Here is a 22,648-nt window from a genome sequence, read left to right on the forward strand (position 1 = left end):
TAACTGACTTAAGTTTTAAGTAGTTGGGACTATTTAAAAACAATGCCTATCCAATGTTTGCCATAAAGGCCGAGGGTATTGGCTTTAGAAGTTAATTCTTCTCTAGGAGTGAAAAATTAGCTTCTAAACCAGAAGCAGCGGAGCTAAATAAAGTAATTTTCCACCTGGCCAGTGCATGATGTGAAAGGTAGATTAAAAAACGAGAGGACCCATTTTCTGATGAAAGACTAAGCCCTGTTGAAACAGCCCTGTTTGAGGATTTTATTTTAAATCTATACATTCACAAAGGAGCTTTGTGTATGTCTTTCCCTATTTGTTGTTTGGACTAGGAAGCCCCACCCAGTGCTTGTTGAAGGCAGAAAGTTGTTGAAAGCAAGCCGGGATTTGAACAGTGGATTGAGGTTTGGAATATACAGTGAACCAAAATATATCAGGGTTCCCCTGCCCAAGATGAGTGACTGTTCTGAGATGTTTCATATTTCTTGAATGGGGATTTTAGGAAAAGTTTCTGTATTTCTGTGCTCATTTTGTTGATCTCTGTATGTGCAATCTCTGAGGGTGTGTTTGGGCACTTAGATTTCTTGGATGCAGATTTGCTTGTATACAAAACATTTTAAATTGTTTTATATACACTGGATTTAAAATTTTTTAGTTTACTAAATTTTTTCATCTTAATTTTCACAGTTCTTACAGTCTTTAGATTTAGGAAGGCTGTTGATGGCATCCACATGTGCATCTTAGTGACATTTAAAATGTGTTCAGCTGAATTTAACCATTTCTGACCTAAAACTTGACATTTTAGATTTAAGTCAGTAAAGCACTGATTTAAACTGGATTTTAACTGGATGGAATTCTGATTTAATAAGTGTACTGACTGGATAAAATGCCAGTGATTTAATTAACAAGCATGTTTAACAGGATGCTGTATATATTAGTTAAAAGTGAGGCAATTGAATTAGGTATCTTCTCTGCTGCGTGGAAAAGACCGTCTGACTCACCCACACCAGCCTTCTCTCTGCTCTGAGTGTAGCTAACCGTTTCTGTTTTTTTTCCTCTAGGGTTTGGAAATCCCTTGTCTCCAGGTTGCTGGGATTGACTTCTTGCTCAATTGAAACACTCATTCAATGGAGACAAAGAGAACTCATGCTTTGTGCTGATTCATATTTGAATCAAAGCATTGGGGAGTGTGTATGCCTTGTTTGTGGAAAGAACCAGTGACACCACCACTGAGCTTCCTAAAAGTTCCGAAGAAGTTAGAGGACTAGACACTTTCTTTTGAACTTTTATAATAAATATTTGTTCTGGTTTTTGAAGCCCAGGGCTGTTAGAGGGGTGAGTGACAAGTCTTACAAGTGGCCTTATTCCAACTCCAGAAATTCCCCAAGGGAACTTTGAGATTATATGCAATCGAAAGTGACAGGAAACATGCCAACTCAATCCCTCTTGATGTACATGGATGGGCCAGAAGTGATTGGCAGCTCTCTTGGCAGTCAGATGGAGATGGAGGATGCCATGTCAATGAAAGGGACCGCTGTTGTTCCATTCCGAGCTACGCAAGAGAAAAATGTCATCCAAATAGAGGGGTATATGCCCTTGGATTGCATGTTCTGCAGCCAGACCTTCACACATTCGGAAGACCTTAATAAACACGTCTTAATGCAACACCGGCCTACCCTTTGTGAACCAGCCGTTCTGCGGGTTGAAGCAGAGTATCTTAGTCCGCTTGATAAAAGTCAAGTACGAACAGAACCTCCCAAGGAAAAGAATTGCAAGGAAAATGAAGAATTTAGCTGTGAGGTATGCGGGCAGACATTTAGAGTGGCTTTTGATGTTGAGATCCACATGAGGACACACAAAGATTCTTTCACTTACGGGTGTAACATGTGCGGAAGAAGATTCAAGGAGCCTTGGTTTCTTAAAAATCACATGCGGACACATAATGGCAAATCAGGGGCCAGGAGCAAAGTGCAGCAAGGCTTGGATTGTCCCGCGACGATCAACGAGGTCGTCCAGGTGCACGCGGCTGAGAGCATCCCCTCTCCTTACAAAATCTGCATGGTTTGTGGCTTCCTATTTACAAATAAAGAAAATCTAATAGAGCACAGCAAGGTGCACACCAAAAAAACTGCTCCCGGTACCAGCAGCACGCAGACAGACTCTCCACAAGAAGGAATGCCGTCCTCCAGGGAAGACTTCCTGCGGTGGTTCAACTTGAGACCAAAATCTCACACTGACACGGGGAAGAAGCTTGTCAAATGCATACCTCAGCTCGATCCGTTCACCACCTTCCAGGCTTGGCAGCTGGCCACCAAAGGAAAAGTTGCCATTTGCCAAGAAGAAGTGAAGGAATCGGGACAAGAAGGGAGCACCGACAACGATGATTCGAGTTCCGAGAAGGAGCTTGGAGAAAATAAGGGCAGTTGTACAGGCCTCTCGCAAGAGAAAGAGAAGTGCAGACACTCCAACGGTGACGCGCCCTCCGTGGACGCGGATCCCAAGTTACCCACCAGCAGCAAGGAGAAGCCCACGCACTGCTCCGAGTGCGGCAAAGCTTTCAGAACCTACCACCAGCTGGTCTTGCACTCGAGGGTCCACAAGAAGGACCGGAGGGCTGGCGCGGAGTCGCCCACCATGTCTGTGGACGGGAGGCAGCCGGGGACATGCTCTCCTGACCTCGCCACCCCTCTGGATGAAAATGGAGCCGTGGATCGAGGGGAAGGTGGTTCTGAAGACGGATCTGAGGATGGGCTTCCCGAAGGAATCCATCTGGGTAAGCTGCCCTGTCTCCCTCCCGTGCTGTTCCGCCTGTGTCTGTCTGTCTGTCTGTCTCCCCCTCTCTTCCCATCTCTAGACAACGCTGGCCAGGAATGGAATTTGGAGAGCCAGAGTCAAATCCAGGCTCTTTTTGGTATCACTCTGTGTAAGCCATTTAACTTCTCGGGGCCTTAATTTTCTCATTTCTGTAATAACAGGGTTGAGTTAAAAGGTCTCCTTGTTCTGAAAATCTTGTGTGTTTTTTTTTTAAACGTTGAACGTTTTGCTCACAAAACATGGTTTTTTTTTTTTTTTTTTTAAATAACTTGTGCATCCAGTCCAAATGCACTGCTTCTTAACTGGGATGATTTTGCTCCCAGTCAGTATCTGGCAGTGTCTGGAGGCATTTTGGTTGTTACACTGTGTGTGGGGGTGTGTGCATGCACGTGTGCTTGTGTGCCTACTGGCATCCAGTGGGCAGAGGCCAGGGACACTGCTCAGTATGGTACAATGCACAGGACAGCCCCATCATCAAAGAATTATCTGGTCCCAAGTATCAATAGTTTCATCACTGAGAGACCCTAGCCTTCACCTAAGGTTTTCTGGTGTTCCTGATCTTATCTGTAGTGAATTTCCAGTGGTCATAAGAGGTACTGGGAGTGATGATCAACTAGAGCCAGGAATATTACTTGGGCAGCCATTTGGTGCTGTCCGAAACCCTATCCATTCTGTCTGGCAAGCTGGTATCCATTAATAGGTACTTCAAGAACCCAAATGATTTGTCATAAAATACAAGGAATGTGGGCACACCAAGACATTTTTAAGAAAGCTCATTTGCTCAGCAAAATTTTCAGTGTACTAACAGCATTTATAGAAACAGAAGGCGAAGGCATGCTCACATAATATTCCTGAACCTTGGTGGGTGTTATCTAGGGCAGAGGATTCCACCTGTGTTTGGAGTTGTGCCCATCCTCATTGTAGCCAGAGCTTCTCCTATCAGAGTTTAATATTTTGTTTGAATAGAGGATCCTGCTGCTTAAAACAGTTGGAAAAGACCCCTGATGGGCAGGCCATAATTGACAAGTGAATGATGAGAACATGAATTGGTCTTGGGGAAGCCTTTATTAAAGTGGTCCTCGGTTCAAACAAGTTCCTCCTCCTCTCAGTGTAACTTGGCTGTGTGTGTGAATTCTTTGGAGAACTGTGTATATGAGACCCACGGTGAATTTGCCCACACAGTTGATCAGACTCGTCCTTCACCTGCTCTTCAGGCAGTGCCAGTTCCTTTTCTGATCATGTGATTGACATGAGAACTGTAGTCTGTATATCACATCTTTAGAATGTTTTTGAGTTTCCTGGGACACAGGAAACCTAGCACTTAGCATACTACAAATATGATGTCTTACTGGCATCATAAAAAGAGGCTTTAAACACAGACTCCAGTTAGCGAAGTGGTTTCTGCTAGTGCCGGTACTGTTGAAGGGGCCTTGTGAGATGCCCCAGTGCCCTGAAAGAAATGAAAAGACCGGTTACTGGTGGGTGGTGTGGAAAACATGGGCTAGATCATCAGGCAGGACCGAATGCCTGGCTGTGGGTGGAAGCACCACAGCTTGGCACTGAGTTCTCGTTCTACCACTGCATTGTTTTGTGACCAATTATGAGTTGCTTAACCTTTCTTTGCCACTGTTTCCCTGTTTGCAAAATGGTTCATTGACTCTTGTCTTCCACCTCCCAAGGACAATTTGAACAGCCTATTTGTAAAAAGATCACAGTCCTTTAAAAAATATAACTGTAAAGTCAGAGGTGATGCTTGAAAGAGCAGGAATCAGGTAGATGTGGAAATGTCACGTCCTTTGTTCTAAAGAAAAGGCATTTCATAGCTTTTTGCATATGACGCAACATACCATAAATCCTGACACATAGTTGGGAGTCGGAAATTGCAAGAACACCCAGTTATAAACCCAGCTAGTTTGGGTATGCTTGTAAGAAAAAAAAGCTGGCCATTCTGTTTTTGGGGAATTGATTTTCCTAAACTTATATTATCTTAGTAGTCTAGATTTATCATATTGTACTATCAACCTGGCTTTTTTTAAGATTTAAGAAGATCAGGTAAATTTTTTAAAGTCTTTCTTTAGACTATAGATCAAGGGTGTGTCTGTCTTACAGGTGGATAGTCATATGATCTACAGTAAGGGGACATTTATTTAAAAGTTAAACATTCATGTGTGTTGGGGATGGTATTTTAACGGCGGCACCTCTCAGTCTTTTGGAGGGCCGGTGTGTGTGTGAAGTTCTGTCCTCCTTCGAGTGGACTTCACTGATGCACGTGAGACACATTGTCCTATTGTCCTGCAGAGACTGAAGCCAAACACTGTGTCATTTAGGGACAGGTTTTCATTCGTCAGATCTGTTTCGCCCACATGAGTGTTTGTGGACAATACAGCCTGCTTTCCAAAACTTTGCTAAATTTTGACAAACTTTCCTAGGTGCTTGCCCGATGCCAAACTTTCTTTTCTGTTGAAGATTAAGTTGTGCTTGCTGCCCTCTAGCGGTCACTTGTTTAATCTTACCCTTAAACGGCTTATTTTTCCCATGGTGGTTGGTGGTTTGTAATTGGCTCATTTTTCTAAATGATTTTGAAGAAGATCATTTTTCCCGCCAGTATGTGTGTCCACCTTCAGTTTGCCAGATCCTGCCTGCTCACAGAGATACTGAGAACCGGAAGCTGTCCGGGCAGTTCGGTCTATTAAATGATCTTTTTTGTGATTAAGGCAAACAAAGAACTGAATCTTTAATAGTGTACTCTGCTGTACCCAGAAAAAAAAAAACAAAACCACGTTACAACACTCTGAAACTTCAGACAACCTCAAAACAGCATTTGGTGTGTGTCTAGCCTTTTCTAACCCGATATTATATTAAAGAATTTTTTCATGCTTTCCAAAAATGTTTGTCAAGAACATTGAAGTCAGCATGCCTTATTCCCGTACTTCAGCTACCTTTTTATATAAATGTTTCTGTTTTTCCTTTAAGATAAAAATGATGATGGAGGAAAAATAAAGCATCTTACATCTTCAAGAGAGTGTAGTTATTGTGGAAAGTTTTTCCGTTCAAATTATTACCTCAATATTCATCTCAGAACGCATACAGGTAAAGAACTTTTATATTTTTAACCATGCTTTAGTTAAAAATTATGTAGTTATCTCTCTGATTTTTTGGTGGCGGTGTTCAGATACTCTGCCAGATCCTTGGACTAGCTTAAGGATAAATATGTAGCGTGTTGATTACAGCGGTTATTACTATTTTTTTAGTGCCATTGTAATTTGAGCCTGATGCAATCAGTCAAGTTTTTTGTCTTTTGAGATGGAGTCTTGCTCTGTCACCTAGGCTGGAGTGCAGTGGTGCAATCTCGGCTCACTGCAGCCTCCGCCTCCCTGGTTCAAGCAATACTTCTGCCTCAGTCTCCCCAGTAGCTGGGATTACAGGCGCCTGGCACCACACCCGGCTAATTTCTGTATTTTTAGTAGAGATGGGGTTTCACCATGCTGGCCAGGCTGGTTTCGAACTCCTGACCTCAAGTGATCCACCCACTGGGATTACAGGCGTGAGCCACCGTGCCTGGACAAAGTTCATTTGTTTAGTTTATGACTGCTATATCCTGACTCTCATCTTATTAAAACTACAATATTTTAAAATGCTGCATCTTATGTCTTTATGATTGAGAATGAAATGAGAATCTATTTAGTAGTCTTGAGATTGTGAAAGGAGCTGTGACATCATGGTGTAGGAGGCTGCGTAGATTTGAAATTTCATCTCTTCCACTTACTATCTGTGCACCCTTGGGCAAGTTATTTAACCTTTTTGTGCTTTTAGTTTTCTTCACTGTAAAAGTGGAATAATACCTGTTTCCCTAGGGCTGTTAGGAAGATTAAATGAGTTAGAAGTGTTGCTGTTAATTTTTCTACTGAAGATAGGTATTCACAATTTCACATATTCATTACAGTAAGGGTGATAAAGAACTGATGAGAAATACTAGGTGAGGCCGGGCGCGGTGGCTCAAGCCTGTAATCCCAGCACTTTGGGAGGCCGAGACGGGCGGATCACGAGGTCAGGAGATCGAGACCATCCTGGCTAACACGGTGAAACCCCGTCTCTACTAAAAAATACAAAAACCTAGCCGGGCGAGGTGGCGGGCGCCTGTAGTCCCAGCTACTCGGGAGGCTGAGGCAGGAGAATGGCGTAAACCCGGGAGGCGGAGCTTGCAGTGAGCTGAGATCCGGCCACTGCACTCCAGCCTGGGCGACAGAGCGAGACTCCGTCTCAAAAAAAAAAAAAAAAAATACTAGGTGATAGCAGATAGAGAAAGCAAATGGAGGAAAGAAGCCTGTTTTCTCAGTAAATAGCCCTTTGCTCTATTTCAGTGCTTTTCATACACTTCTCTAATAAAGTGCCGTTTCTTGCCTTAGGTGAAAAACCATACAAATGTGAATTTTGTGACTATGCTGCAGCCCAGAAGACGTCCCTGAGGTATCACTTGGAGAGACACCACAAGGAGAAACAAGCCGACGCTGCTGCCGAAGCCAAGAGCGATGGTAAAAATCAGGACACTGAAGATGCACTATTCACCGCGGACAGTGCGCAAACCAAAAATTTGAAAAGATTTTTTGATGGTGCCAAAGATGTTACAGGCAGTCCACCTGCAAAGCAGCTGAAGGAGATGCCGTCTGTCTTTCAGAATGTTCTGGGCAGCGCTGTCCTCTCACCAGCACACAAAGATACTCAGGATTTCCATAAAAATGCAGCTGATGACAGTGCTGATAAAGTGAATAAAATCCCTACCCCTGCTTACCTGGACCTGTTAAAAAAGAGATCAGCAGTTGAAACTCAGGCAAATAACCTCATCTGTAGAACCAAGGCGGATGTTACTCCTCCTCCGGACGGCGGTACCACCCATAACCTTGAAGTTAACCCCAAAGAGAAGCAAACGGAGGCTGCAGCTGACCGCAGATACAGGCCCAGTGTGGAATGTCACGAAAAACCTTTAAATTTATCCCTGGGGGCTCTTCACAATTGCCCGGCAATTTCTTTGGGCAAAAGTTTAATTCCAAGTATCACCTGTCCATTTTGTACCTTCAAGACATTTTATCCAGAAGTTTTAATGATGCACCAGAGACTGGAGCATAAATACAATCCTGACGTTCATAAAAACTGTCGAAACAAGTCCTCACTTAGAAGTCGACGTACCGGGTGCCCGCCAGCGTTGCTGGGAAAAGATGTGCCTCCCCTCTCTAGTTTCTGTAAACCCAAGCCGAAGTCTGCTTTCCCAGCGCAGTCCAAATCCCTGCCGCCTGCGAAGGGGAAGCAGAGCCCTCCTGGGCCAGGCAAGGCCCCTCTGACTTCAGGGATAGACTCTAGCACTTTAGCCCCAAGTAACCTGAAGTCCCACAGACCACAGCAGAATGTGGGGGTCCAAGGGGCCGCCACCAGACAACAGCAATCTGAGATGTTTCCTAAAACCAGTGTTTCCCCTGCACCGGATAAGACAAAAAGACCTGAGACAAAATTGAAACCTCTCCCAGTAGCTCCCTCTCAGCCCACCCTCGGCAGCAGTAACATCAATGGTTCCATCGACTACCCTCCCAAGAACGACAGCCCGTGGGCCCCTCCGGGAAGAGACTATTTCTGTAATCGGAGTGCCAGCAACACTGCAGCAGAATTTGGTGAACCCCTTCCAAAAAGACTGAAGTCCACCGTGGTTGCCCTTGACGTTGACCAGCCTGGGGCCAATTACAGAAGAGGCTATGACCTTCCCAAGTACCATATGGTCAGAGGTATCACCTCACTGTTACCGCAGGACTGCGTGTATCCGTCGCCAGCGCTGCCTCCCAAACCGAGGTTCCTGAGCTCCAGCGAGGTCGATTCTCCAAATGTGCTGACGGTTCAGAAGCCCTACGGTGGCTCCGGGCCGCTTTACACTTGTGTGCCTGCTAGTAGTCCAGCATCCAGCTCGACGTTAGAAGGTATTGCGTGAGGGGTGTCGTGTTTCAATGGCACTGATGCCTACGGTGACTAACAGCTAATCCATGCATTCTCAATGGAGATGGTACCACTCCCAAGGGTCGGGGGTGGGCAGCACAGAGTTCTTGGGGGTCACGGAGAGAAGCATTCTTAGATACGGCAGTGGTTTGTGGTCCTCCAAAGCTTACTTTGTGGGTGTAACTCTCACCCTGAATATTTTATTCTTTTTATTTGTTTAGTCTTATTTTATTTTTAGAGAAAGGGTCTTGCTCCGTCATCCAGGTTGGAGTGCAGTGGTGTAATCATAGCTTACTGTAGTCCGGAATTCCTGGATTCAAGAGATCCTCCTGCCTCAGCTTCCCAAGTAGCTGAGACTGTGCTGCTACCATGCACAGCTGATTGTTAAATTTTTCTTGTAGAGATGGAGTTGCCCAGGCTGGTCTTGAACTCCTGGCCTCAGGTGATCCTCCTGTGTTGGCCTTCCAAGTATCTGAGACTATAGATGTACTCCACCACGCTTGGCTAACTTAAATTTACTTTTTTGTGAGACAGGGATTTGCTTTGTTGCCCAGGCTGGTCTGAAACCACTGGCCTCAAGTGATCCTCCTGCCTCAGCCTCCCAGAATGCCAGGATTACAGGCATGAGCCACCATACCCAGCCTTATTCTTGAGTAATTTTTCTTGTTCGTTTTATTTTTCTGTTGTGGGAGTGATCATGGAAACAGCGGGTGAGAACACTGGTCTATCTAGTCCATTCTTGTCTTGCTGTTGAAATTCCAGATGCAGCCAATTTAGGCCCCATCTTGCCTCACTTCATCGCAGCCCTTTTTCTTCCTTTGCACATTTATGGCGTGCTCAGTAGTCACTGCCAGTCCACCTGGAGTTGCGGGTTTTTTTTGTTTTGTTTTTTTTTTTTTTTTTTTTTTTTTTTTTTTTTTTTTTGAGACGGAGTCTCGCTCTGCCGCCCAGGCTGGAGTGCAGTGGCCAGATCTCGGCTCACTGCAAGCTCCACCTCCCGGGTTCACGCCATTCTCCTGCCTCAGCCTCCCGAGTAGCTGGGACTACAGGCGCCCGCCACCTCGCCCGGCTAGTTTTTTGTATTTTTTAGTAGAGACGGGGTTTCACCGTGTCAGCCAGGATGGTCTCGATCTCCTGACCTCATGATCCGCCCATCTCGGCCTCCCAAAGTGCTGGGATTACAGGCTTGAGCCACCGCGCCCGGCCCCCTGTTTTGTTTTCTTGAGACGAGTTTCGCTCTTGTTGCCCAGGCTGGAGTGCAGTGGTGCGATCTCGGTTCGCTACAACCTCCTCCTCCAGGGTTCAAGCGATTCTCCAGCCTCAGTCTCCTGAATAGCTGGGATTATAGGTACGTGCCACCATGCCCAGCTAATTCTTACATTTTTAGTAGAGACAGAGTTTCAGCGTGTGGGCCAGGCTGGTCTTGAACTCCTGACCTCAGGCGATGCGCCAGCCTCGGCCTCCCAAAGTACTGGGATTACAGGTGTGAGCCACCACGCCCAGCCTGGGGGTTCTTCTTCGGGTATTTTACCACTCCCTGCTGGCCTGTAAACTTCTTAAGAGCAGAAACCACGTTTTATACGTACACGTCAAGTCACATGCTTCCCACACAGGGCAGAATTGGGGGGCGGGGGGGCGCCCAGTAAGGACCGCATGAGGACCTTTGACCTGGCAAGAGCAGAAAGCATAAGAAGTTCCAGTTAAATGGTCTTGTGAACTGTTATGCTGTTAAATGTCGTCAGCCCTCCATATCCTTGGGTTGTGCCTCAGTGGATTCAACCAACTGCGGGACTGAAATATTGGAGGGGAAAATGGGATGGTTGCATCTGTACTGAACATCTGCGGATTTCCTTCTTTTGTCCACGTTACCTAGATAATACAGTGTAACAACTATTTACATAGCATTTACTTCGTATTAGGTGTTGTAAATAATGAAGGAGATGATTTTTTTTTTTTTTTTTTGAGATGGAGTCTCGCTCTGTTGCCCAGGCTGGAGTGCAGTGGCGTGATCTCAGTTCACTGCAGCCTCCACCTCCCGGGTCCAAGCAGTTCTCCGGCCTCGGCCTCCCAAGTAGTTTGGATACAGGCACCCGCCACCACGCCAGACTAAGTTTTGTATTTTTAGTAGAGACGGCATTTCGCCATGTTGGTTAGGCTGGTCTCGAACTTCCGACCTTAGGTGATCCACCCGTCTCACCTTCACAAAGTGCTGGGATTACAGGTATGAGCCACCATGCCCGGCAATGTAGAGATGATTTAAAGTATATGGGAGGGGCTGGATGTGGTGGCTCACATCTGTAATCCCAGCACTTTGGGAGGCTGAGGTGGGCAGCTCTGTTGAGGCCAGGAATCTGAGACCAGCCTGGCCAACATTGGCGAAAACCCGTCTCTACTAAAAATACAAAAATTGGCTGGGTGTGGTGGTGGGCACCTGTAATCTGAGCTGTTTGGGAGGCTTAGGCATGAGAGTTGCTTGGAACCAGGGATGCAGAGGTTGCAGTGAGTAAGTGTAGATTGTGCCACTGCACTCCAGCGTGGGCTAAAGAGCGAGACTCTGTCTCAAAAAAAAAAAAAAAAAAAAAAAAAAAAAAAAAAAGGTACGTGCGAGGATGTGCATAGGTTACACTACGAATACTACAAATTAATAGTACTACAAGGCCGGGCGTGGTGGCTCACGCCTGTAATCCCAGGACTTTGGGAACCAGCCTGACCAACATGGAGAGACCTCATCTCTGCTAAAAATACAAAATTAGATGGGTGTGGTGGCACATACCTGGAATCCCAGCTACTCGGGAGGCTGAGGCAGGAGAATCACTTGAAACCCAGGAGGCGGAGGTTGCGGTGAGCTGAGATTGTGCCATTGCACTCCAGCCTGGGGGACAGAGCGAGGCTGCATCTCAAAAAAAAAAAAAATTGTACTATAAATACTATGAATACTGCAAATATGACACTTTTATATTCGGGACCTGAGTGAGCATCCATAGATTTTGGTATCTGTTGGCGGTGGGGCAGGGGCGGTGGGGGGGGTGGTCCTGGAGCCGGTGCCCTTCGGATACTTAGAGACAACTGTATAAATTTAAAACCAGCCTTATTTCCCCTGTAGGTAAATTGTTGACCTCGTAGATGACTGGGGTTTTCCCCATGGAAACGTGTCGTGGTGGTGTCACTTCGTACAGGTGTCTGGCACATACCTGTATGTGTAAAAAAGGAGCTCAGTGTCCCAGGGACATCTTCCCCTTGGCAAACTTGATCAAACCACAGTGCCTTCCTTTATCAGATAGAGGCTCTACTGGTTTGTGCTCCCCAAGGAGACAGTTGGTTTTACACATTTCAGTTCGTGTTAGTTTCAAACTGAGGCTTCTGTGTGGTGACAACACTCTATCAAGATTTGCTTGATGCTGATTGGTTCGGTAGAGATAGCAAATTAAAAAACAATTGCTTTCACACACTTCAGTAGATTTTATAAAAATTGTGATGAAATAGTAATTTTTACTGCCTTTTGGTTAAAAAGGTTCATTTTCCCCCCCCATGGTGCTTAAAATGTACGGGAATCAAAACTTTGTCCTAAAGGGGGAAAAGGCTCTGTGTGTTGCAAGTCAGATCCTCCTTTTTTTTCTCCCCCAGCCCCCTCTTTGAGACAGGGTCACACTCTGTTGCCCAGGTTGGAGTGCAGTGGTGCAATCATAGCTCCCTGCAGCCTTGACCTCCGGGGCTCAAGCAATCCTTCCGTCTCAGCCTCCTGAGTAGCTGGGACTAAAGGTGCATGCCACCATACCGAGCTACTTTTTTATTTTTAGTAGAAAAGAGGTCTCACCGTGTTGCCCAGGCTGACAAATCCCCTTTTAAATGATTTAAAAAAAAAAAAAAAAAGCAACACTTACATAGTTTGGTGCATGATGCATATAGGTTTCAAGTATTTTGTGATATAATTTTTTTCTGGCTTTTTAATTCTTTCTAGTGACAGACAATTTTAGTTTTAGTGACATCAACCACATTTGTGCTAACAAGTGTCATAAACACAATTCAGCTGTAACTGAAAACGCGCATGCCACTATGTGACTTATGTGTTGTGATTACATTATCAGCGTCAGGAATTTTGAAAATTGACTTCTAACAACCTATACACATCTTACCTAATTGTTTGACCTTAACTCTAAATAGTTTTTTTTTTTTCCCAATCAGGAAAAAGGCCTGTGTCATATCAACACTTATCTAACAGCATGGTACAAAAGAGAAACTATGAGAATTTTATTGGGAATGCACATTATCGACCAAATGACAAAAAAACTTGATTCACTAATTTGGGGGAAAAAAGGTGAGCATACGTTTCAATTAAAAACACTGAATTGGCTGAGCGCGGTGGCCATTTGGGAGGTCAGGGCAGGCAGATCACCTGAGGTCAAGCATTTGAGACCAGCTTGGCCAACATGCTGAAACCCCTGTCTGCACTAAAAACACACAAATTCAGCCGGCTGTGGTGGCGGGTGCCTGTGGTCCCAGCTACTCAGAAAGCTGAGGGCAGGAGAATCACTCGAACAACCCAGGAGGTGGAGGTTGCAGATAGCAGATTGTGCCACTGCGGTCTATCCTGGGTGACAGAGCAAGACTCCGTCTTAAAAAAAAGAGGGGGGTGGGGATTGAGTTTACTTGATTGGAAATAAAGTGAACTTGTCTAATATAATGTAAAAAAATTGTTTTTAAGTTTGATTTTGATTTTTTTTAGGTGTTTAAAATTAGAGTCCTCAGGATCTTTGGATATTAGTGAAAATAATGGGAAAAACAGTCATGGTGACTGGAATTTACTGAGCATTTACTTTGTGCTAGGCATTGAATGAAGTGTTTTATAATCAAGATTTCATTTAATTCTGTTGCAGCAGAGGGCTTAGGTAAGGGATGAGCAAACTAGCTTTTCACCCATCGTCATCCATAAAGTTTTATTGGAACATGACCATGCCCATCTGTTAACATACGGTCTGTAGCTACCTCCTTGCTGCAGCAGCAGTCGGGCAGCTGTGACAGACCATGTGGCCTGCAAAGCTGAAACTATTTACCATCTGGCCCTTTACAGAAAAAGTTGGTGACCTAGCATTAGGAGGTATCGTGCATGCTTTTCAGATGAGACCAAGGCGTGGATTATGCAGTTTGCTCAAAGCCTCCCTCTTGCCTGTGAGAGGCAGGAGCCTGCCCAATGTTCTAGGTTAAGAGCTTGTTCAAAGACTTGGCAAGTCCTTATCTGTTGGAGGAGAACTGGGACAGGAGCAAGTATATGTGAGCATGCGGTTCACATGTGAACGGTCTGATGGTAGTGCACTCCCGTCCCATAAGGCTCAAGTAGTAGTATCAGAATTACATGTGTTGTTTTGTTAGTTTATATTTAGTTAATTAGCTTGGGCAGAAGGTGTGATGTCTGTGTACAGGTTATACTATGACTCATTCAACAATAAGATTAAATGGACAGCTTGGGGCTCACGGGCAGATTTAGTTGTTTCTCAGATAACTCTTGTCCCATAAAACCATCACTGTATATTCATTGAGCAGCCTCTTGACTGAGTGCCTGCTGGCTGCTAGGATACAAAGATGAAAGGATGCTCGTGGTCCAGGATGGAATTTCTGTCATATTTTCACTGGGACTCACATGGGAACCGAGATGATGTTCTCTCTGGGCAACATGAGCCTTATACAGTTCTGCAGCCTTTTCTCCTACTTAGGATAATAGCTGAAGAACACGAGGGAGTAAAGCTTTGTCATCACAGGATTAAGATTCAGTCCACTGTATATTAAAACATAAAAATAACTTATGAATTATAAGGAGCAGATTTTAGTAGCAGGTTACTTGCAACATCCATTACAACTGATAAGTAGTAGCAAACGGCCATGCTCCTTTATCTGGAGCTGGTGTCTCTCTAGGACTCTGAGATTCTCTGCTTGTGTTTCCTTCATCTGGAGAACTGCCTGCCTGCACTGTCTTTGCTTTTCAACCTCTTCTTTCTGATCCTAAGGACCAGCTCACATACTGGTTTTGTTTGTTTGAGACAGGGTCTGGAGTGCGGTGGTGCGATCTTGGCTCACTGCAGCCTCAAACTCCTGGGCTCAAGCAGTCCTCCCACCGCAGCCTCCTGAGTAGCTGGGATTTTCTTGTGCATGGCAATTGCCTTTTACTCAATTCTGATTCTTGGTTAAGTCATCTCAGTTAAATTACTAAAAGTAGCTCCAAAGTTTGCAGCATTATTTAATTAGTTATTCTCCTGATACTTTCATGGCAAAAGTTGAACTTAAATAGAACCCAGGGTCGGGCGCAGTGGTTCATGCCTGTAATCCCAGCACTTTGGGAGGCCGAGGTGGGCGGATCACTTGAAGTCAGGAGTTCAAGACCAGCCTGGCCAACATGGTGAAACCCGTCTCTACTAAAAATACAAAAAAATTAGCTGGGTGTGGTGGCGCATGCCTGTAGTCCCAGCTGCTTTGGAGGCTGAGGCAGGAGAATTGCTTGAACCTGGGAGGTGGAGGTTGCAGTGAGCCAAGATTGTGCCGCTGCACTCCAGCCTGGGCGACAGAGCGAGACTCCATCTCAAAAACAAACAGAACCCATTGCATTTCTATGCCAATTTGTTTCGATTTATTATACTTTTTTAAAGAAATAATTTTCTAAACTGTGTTCATTTTTCATCTTAATCATTAAAAAATTTTTTTTTTCCTTAGGTCTTGGTGGATGTCAGTGCTTACTCTCCATGAAATTAAATTTTACTTCATCCTTTGAGAAGCGAATGGTGAAAGCTACTGAAATAAGCTGTGATTGTACTGTACATAAAACATATAAGGAATCTGCAAGGAACACTACAGTTTTGTAAAGTTGTTCTGTTAACTTTTGTACCAAATAGCAATAAAAACTAGTTGGAACAGTTGGAACCTACATACATGGGGACTGGAAATCTCTATTTTGTCCCTCAATAATATTTTTTTTAGAATCGACCAAATAAGAAGTGGAATTTTTGCATACTTGAGCGCTGCTGAAAAGAAATCATTTGGGTGGGGTGGGGTGGGATGGGGGAAAAGTATATAATGCTTGCACCTCAGGTAAAAATCTGTAAATATCTTAAGTTGTAAACCTGCTTGTTCAAATACTGTGTGTATTCCTTTTCTCTAATACAGCTCATCACTTGGAGCAGTTTCTGCTATTGTGCTCTTTCATTTAAAATGTATGTTTTTTTTTTTTTAAACTGCCAATGATTTTGTATTATGTTGAATCCTCCGAAATCTATTGTTGTCTTAAAATTGTTAATGGAAGTATTGACCCTCTATGTGATACGTGCTGCAGATATTGAGTCAGCCATTTGGAAGTTGGCAGCATTTTATTGCAACTTTCAGCATCTCAGCTGGGGAAGACACCTCCTTCCTCGCCTCTCCGATTGTCCTGGAACCTCCAGAATCCTTGACTGAGGGGCTTGGGATGGCTCGTAGGGTTTTTAAGAGTGTGTGTCTACAGAGAAGCGTTTCCTGTAGAACAGCCACACATTGTGTAAACATAAGAAACTGTATGTGCAGTTATTTATATTTGTTTCTATCAAATTAATCACTTTTGTTGGAAGATTCATTGGGGGGGGGGCCTAAATTAGTATATAAAAACAAAAATGGTAAATTATACCTGTGAATTGCAGATATTGGGGAACAGTTTTAAGGGAAATTTTTGGGGAAACATTTTAGGTTTGTATTTGGTAGTCTTAATGTATCTGGCATTTGGGTGAACTGTGGACATACTAGAGTTGATTATAGACACATTGATTCTGAATAAGGAACTGCTGGCCGAGCCTCCTGGGAGTCTAGAAAGAGGAAATCTGTTTCTAGACCTCAGTTATCTTCCCATTTTTGGTTGTTGTGAAGCAGTAGCATTTTTCTCAGTGCACATGCAATTTGGGTTTTAGAGAAGATGGCCACCAGCTGGCTTCCTAGATATTTTAAACTTTTGTTCTTTAATGTGCTGTCCATGGCTGAGTTTATTAGTACATGGGCGTAGTGACCACAAAATATTTTATTAAGAAACTTTTTCAAAAATAAATTTGCACTGTTCATTTTTCTGGCCTCGCTGTTCTCCATAGAGCAAGGGTAAAGTCCTAGAAGATTTTTTTTTCTTTTTAAATTATGCAACGTAAGATGTCCTCCTTGATAGAAGTCTTAGCTCCTGTGTTACAAGGGAGAAGTAATTTGAGATCAGTGTGCTGGCATTGCAATGAAGTGCTTTGTATCAGGAAAGTGTACACTATTGACCTTTTTTCCTGTTCACAAGCTGAGCCATATGTACATAATCTAGATTTTTGTTTTCATAGTTTTGCACTTTTATAGCCTATTTTTGAAGATTAACACATTTGCAAGATGATTGACTCAATCTTTGCCTAATCCAATGAGTGTTACAGAGAGCTTGAACTAGAACCATAAATCTTAAAAGGGGGTATGTGATAATAGAGGGCTGGAATTTAAACCTGTATTTAAAAAAAAGAATCACCAAATCTATTTGAAAACAAGTCAATTTGTGTTATGCTGGAATTTTTGGGGCTTTCAGATTTCTCTTTTTAACCACATTTCTGAATGTATGAAAATACCAATTATTTTCCTACAGCCCTTTGTACTTCAGAATATGTTTTTGTGTCCATCAGTATTAACTATTGGTATACTACTGGTTTTATATGTTTTTTTTTTTCTTTGAGACAACAGTACATATAATAGAGGTACAATTCGTTGGATTTTGTTTATGTATTTATTTCATTCCAGTTTGATTTATTTTAATTGTTGATACTTAAGTTGTCAAACAGTAGACATTACTTGTTTTATTTATGATATATTTCAGCTTAAAGTTATGTTATTATATGTGGAAGTGTAAATATAGATTTGGTGTTTTGCAACCTTGAGTTTTAGTGTTTATTGTGTTTCTGGTTTCTCATTTTGTTTTATTTAACTTTTTAGTCTTCTTTCTTTTTTCTTTCTTTTTTTTTTTTTTTTTTTTTGAGATGTGCTCTCACTCTTTCACCCAGGCTGGAGTGCAGTGGTGCAATCACGGCTCACTGTAGCCTTGAACCCCTGGGCTCAACTGATCCTGCAGCTCTCGGCCTCCCGAGTATCAAGCCATCATGCCTGGCTTATAAACACAATCTTAAGGCAGCATGTGACTTAGCCTGTAATCCCAGCACTTCGGAAGGCCAAGGCAGGTGGATCGCTTGAAACCAAGAGTTTGAGACCAGCCTGGCCAACATGGTGAAACCTCATCTCTACTAAAAATACAAAAATTAGCTGGGTGTGGTGGTAAACACCTGTGGTCCTAGTTAAGAGGCTAAAGCATGAGAAATTGCTTGAACCTGGGAGGCAAAGGTTGCAGTGAGCTGAAATTGCACCAGTGCACTCCAGCCTGGGCGACAAGAGCAAGACTCCGTCTCAAAAATAAACACACTTTTTTTTTTTGGAGATAGGGTCTTTGTTGCCCAGGCTGGAGTGCACTGGCACGATCTCACCTTGCTGCCACCTCTGCCTCCTGGATTAAAGAGATTCTGCCTCAGCTTCCAAAGTAGCTGGGATTACAGCCATGCGCCACCACACCCGCTAATTTTTGTATTTTTAGTAGAGACAGGTTTTGCCATGTTGGTCAGGCTGGCCTTGAACTCCTGACCTCAAGTGGTCTGCCCACTTCAGCCTCCCAAAGCGCTGGGATTACAGGCGTGAGCCACCGCGCCTGCCCAAGCTCACAAGTCTTTATACACTTGATACGTTGAGAGCATGTGGTCATCATTTTGATGCCTCGAGTCTCTCATTTTTGATCAGTGGGAGTTTTAACTTGGCCCAATGTTGGCAGGACAACAGCCTGAAGGCTGCTTAACTTTTTGTTATCTGTAATCCCAGCTCTTTGGGAGGCTGAGGTGGGCTGATCACCTGAGGTCATGTGTTTCAGACCAGCCTGGCCAACATGGTGAAACCCCATCTTTACAAAAATACAAAAATTAACCGGGTGTGGTGGCTGGCGCCTGTAATCCCAGCTACTAGGGAGGCTGAGACAGGACAGTTGCTTGAACCCACGAGGCAGAGGTTGCAGTGAGCCGAGACTGCACCACTGCACTCCAGCCTGAGCGACAGAGCGAGACTCGGTCTCTAAAAACAGACAAGAAAAACCCCCAAAACAAAACCCAAGATGTTCCAAATCCCACCTGTACTGACCCACACCTGGGAACTGTCGTTTATCCGAGGATCCCGGATTCTTTTTATGGGAAGCGGTAATCGGGGTGATTTGGGTGCAAGGGGTGCTTAGTGCTACCTGGGTGGTTGTGCTCCTGGCCTTTTTAATGTAGGGAAAAGAAATATGATCAAAAAGGAAACCTCCGTGAATTATACTGCCATTTTGTTTTTAGAGTTTTCTTTGTTTTTTGATTTTCTGAAAAGCTGGGTTACCTGGCTTTAACCTGTATATAACAATGTCAATGTTATTACTCATATCACTGCCCAGTGAACTTTTCAGATTTTTTTTTGAGACAGTCTCACTGTCTCCCAGGCTGGAGTGCAGTGACAAGCTCCACCTCCCGGGTTCACACCATTCTCCTGCTTCAGCCTCCTGAGTAACTGGAACTACAGGTGCCCGCCACCACACCTGGATAATTTTTTGTATTTTTAGTAGAGATGGGGTTTCACTGTGTTAGCCAGGATCGTCTCGATCTCTTGAACTTGTGATCCACCTGCCTTGGCCTCCCAAAGTGCTGAAATTACAGGCGTGAGCCACCGTACCCGGCCTCAGATTTCTTTTTATGGTTCTGTTTGCCTATAGTTTTCAAGTTGTCCCTGACTGGCAAAATCATTGAGAAATTGTTGGAAATGCAAATTACTAGGTTTGCCCTAGACATGCTCCATCAGGAACTCGGCAAGTGGGGCCCAGCAGTCAAGCCCTCCAGTGGACACTGGTCTCTACTGGGCAGATTCCACTCAAGGAATACCGAGTGGGCATCACCGAGCCTGTTGAAACTGTGTGTGGCTATGCCAACCCCTTCACACGCAGAATCATCATTTTCCATCTTTAGACACTGCTGTGCTCTTTTTCATGTTTTGTTATGCAAAACATTTACATAGTTTCAAAGTCAAAATTAGAAAACCAGGTATATTCAGAGAGATCTAGCTTTTCATCCTTTCACCCTGTTCTTTTGCAACCTTTTTTTTTTCTTTTTTTTTGAGACGGAGTGTCGCTCTGCCGCCCAGGCTGGAGTGCAGTGGCGCGATCTCGGCTCACTGCAAGCTCCGCCTCCCGGGTTCGCCCCATTCTCCTGCCTCAGCCTCCGAGTAGCTGGGACTACAGGCGCCCGCCACCACGCCCAGCTAATTTTTTGTATTTTTAGTAGAGACGGGGTTTCACTGTGTTCGATAGGATGGTCTCCGTCTCTTGACCTCATGATCCCTCGGCCTCCCAAAGTGCTGGGATTACAGGCGTGAGCTACCGCACCCAGCCTAAAGTAATCATTTTTTAAAATTATCATTTTTTTTTTTTTTTTCTGAGAACGAGTCTTGCTCTGTAGCCCAGGCTGAAGTGCAGTAGCACGATCTCGGCTTACTGCAACTTCCCCTTCCCGGGCTCAAGCAATTCTCCCGCCTCAGCCTCCCGAGTAGCTGGGATTGTAGGCACATGCCACCAAGCCCGGCTAAGTTTTGTGTTTTTAGTAGAGACAGGGTTTCACCATATCGGTCAGGCTGGTCTTGAACTCCTGAGCTTAGGTGATCCACCTGCCTCAGCCTCCCAAAGTGCTAGGATTACAGGCGTGAGCCACTGCGCCTAGCCTAAAAATCAGTTTTTGATTTATCTTTCCATTATTTCTTTTTGAAAATACAGGCATATTTGCAGGTCTATTTATATCTCCCTTTCTTATATAAAAAACAGTTTACAGTCCACACTAGCACAGGCTGATTTTAGCACTGTTTCATTGTTTTCCTGGAGAATGAAACAGCACACACACACACACACACACACACCACACACACACACACACCACACACACACACACACCACACACACACACACAGACACATACACACACAGACACACACAGACACACACACAGACACACACACAGACACACACACACACAGACACACACACAGACACACACACACACACAGACACACACACACAGACACACACACACACAGAGTCAGGAAAAGTCAAATGCTGAAAAAATTCTGGTTTAAAAAAGAACACGGTTTTCTGCTGAACATCAAATGACTCGAAGGAAACTACTTTGGAGAGGTTGAAGTTGGTGGTCTTTTCTCCACCTGCTTTTATTTCTCAGTACATCCTTATTGAGCTTTCACTAAGTACCAGGCACTCGAGGCTAGTACTGGTTGGGTGCCAGGGACATGTGTCTCATGAACCAGGTAGCATTTCCTACCCTTCTGGGGCTGTCTTTGTGGGGTTGCTGGGGGTGGAAGATATATTGAAAACAGGTCATCATGGCTGGGTGCGGTGGCTCATGCCTGTAATCCCAGCACTTTGGGAGACCCAGGCGGGTGGATCACTTGAGGTCAGGAGTTCCAAACCAGCCTGGCCAACATGGCAAAACCCTGTCTCTACTAAAACTACAAAAATTAGTCGGGTGTTGTGGTGGGCACCTGTAATCCCAGCTACTTGGGAGGCTGAGACACAAGAATTGCTTGAACCTGGTGGGAGGAGGTTGCAGAGTGCCACTGCACTCCAGCCTGGGTGACACAGCAAGACTCTCAAAAGAAAAGAAAAGTGGGAGGGGTGGGGAGGGGAGGGGAGTTCAACAGACCAGTTAGGGCCCTGCTGTAGTGGCTGGGGAGGAAATCAGCAGGAGACTAAGAATAATTAGGAGAACCCATGAGAGCTGGGTGGTCAGGACAGGTCCTAACAGGTCCTAGAGGATGAAAGGAGGTGGCCATGTAATTAATGCCTTAGTAAAGGATCTTGGCCGGGCGCGGTGACTCACGCCTGTAATCCCAGCACTTTGGGACCCTGAGGCGGGACGATCACGAGGTCAGGAGATCGAGACTACGGTGAAACCCCGTCTCTACTAAAAATACAAAAAAATTTTTAGTCCCAGCTACGCGGGAGGCTGAGGCAGGAGAATGGCGTGAACCCGGGAGGCGGAGCTTGCAGTGAGCCGAGATCGCGCCACTGCACTCCAGCCTGGGCGACAGAGTGAGACTCCGTCTCAAAAAAGAAAAAAAAAAGGCCGGGCGCGGTGGCTCACGCCTGTAATCCCAGCACTTTGGGAGGCCGAGGCGGGCGGATCACAAGGTCAGGAGATCGAGACCACGGTGAAACCCCGTCTCTACTAAAAATGCAAAAAATTAGCCGGGCTTGGTGGCGGGCGCCTGTAGTCCCAGCTACTCAGGAGGCTGAGGCAGGAGAATGGCGTAAACCCAGGAGGCGGAGCTTGCAGTGAGCCAAGATCGCGCCACTGCACTCCAGCCTGGGTGACAGAGCGAGACTCCGTCTCAAAAAAAAAAAAAAAATCTTTTTGTTTGTTTTTCCATTCATTATTTGTTTTTGTTGTTGTTGTTGTTTGTTTTTGAGACGGTGTCTCACTCTGTTGCCCAGGCTGGAGTACAGTGTTGCTATCTCGGCTCACTGCAGCCTCCACTTCGCGGGTTCAAGCAATTGTCCTTTTTTTAATTTTTGAGAGTGTCTCATTCTGTCACCTAGGCTGGGGAGGTCATGGCTCACTGCAGCCTTGACCTCCTGGGCTCAAGTGATCCTTCTGCCTTGGCCTCCCAAAGTGCTGAGATTACAGGTGCGAGCCACTGCGCCCAGCCTAGGGCACCCTTTAAGAAAGCACAGGGCGGCCGGGTGCGGTGGCTCAAGCCTGTAATCCCAGCACTCCGATCC

At 44.9% G+C, this 22,648-nt stretch overlaps 1 protein-coding gene across 8 annotated transcripts in view; it reads left to right on the forward strand.

Annotated features, from left to right (window-relative positions):
- The window catches only part of ZNF217 (zinc finger protein 217), a 42,919-nt gene extending 25,238 nt beyond the window's left edge, over positions 1–17,681 (forward strand). For 7 of the 8 annotated variants that reach the window (XM_050746511.1, XM_050746517.1, XM_050746513.1 and 4 more), the window contains 4 exons: positions 1,059–2,770; positions 5,785–5,901; positions 7,218–8,771; positions 15,487–17,681. In XM_050746511.1, the coding sequence (XP_050602468.1) occupies positions 1,402–2,770; positions 5,785–5,901; positions 7,218–8,771; positions 15,487–15,635 (3,189 nt within the window). In that variant the 5' untranslated portion in view covers positions 1,059–1,401 and the 3' untranslated portion in view covers positions 15,636–17,681. Of the gene's footprint in view, positions 1–1,058; positions 2,771–5,784; positions 5,902–7,217; positions 8,772–12,969; positions 13,103–15,486 lie in introns of those variants that run through there. The other variant, XM_050746518.1, reaches the window with a different exon arrangement.
- The last annotated feature ends 4,967 nt before the right edge of the window (positions 17,682–22,648 follow it).

This window comes from Macaca thibetana, chromosome 10 (genome assembly GCF_024542745.1).
Source record: "Macaca thibetana thibetana isolate TM-01 chromosome 10, ASM2454274v1, whole genome shotgun sequence".
Lineage (NCBI taxonomy): Eukaryota > Metazoa > Chordata > Mammalia > Primates > Cercopithecidae > Macaca > Macaca thibetana.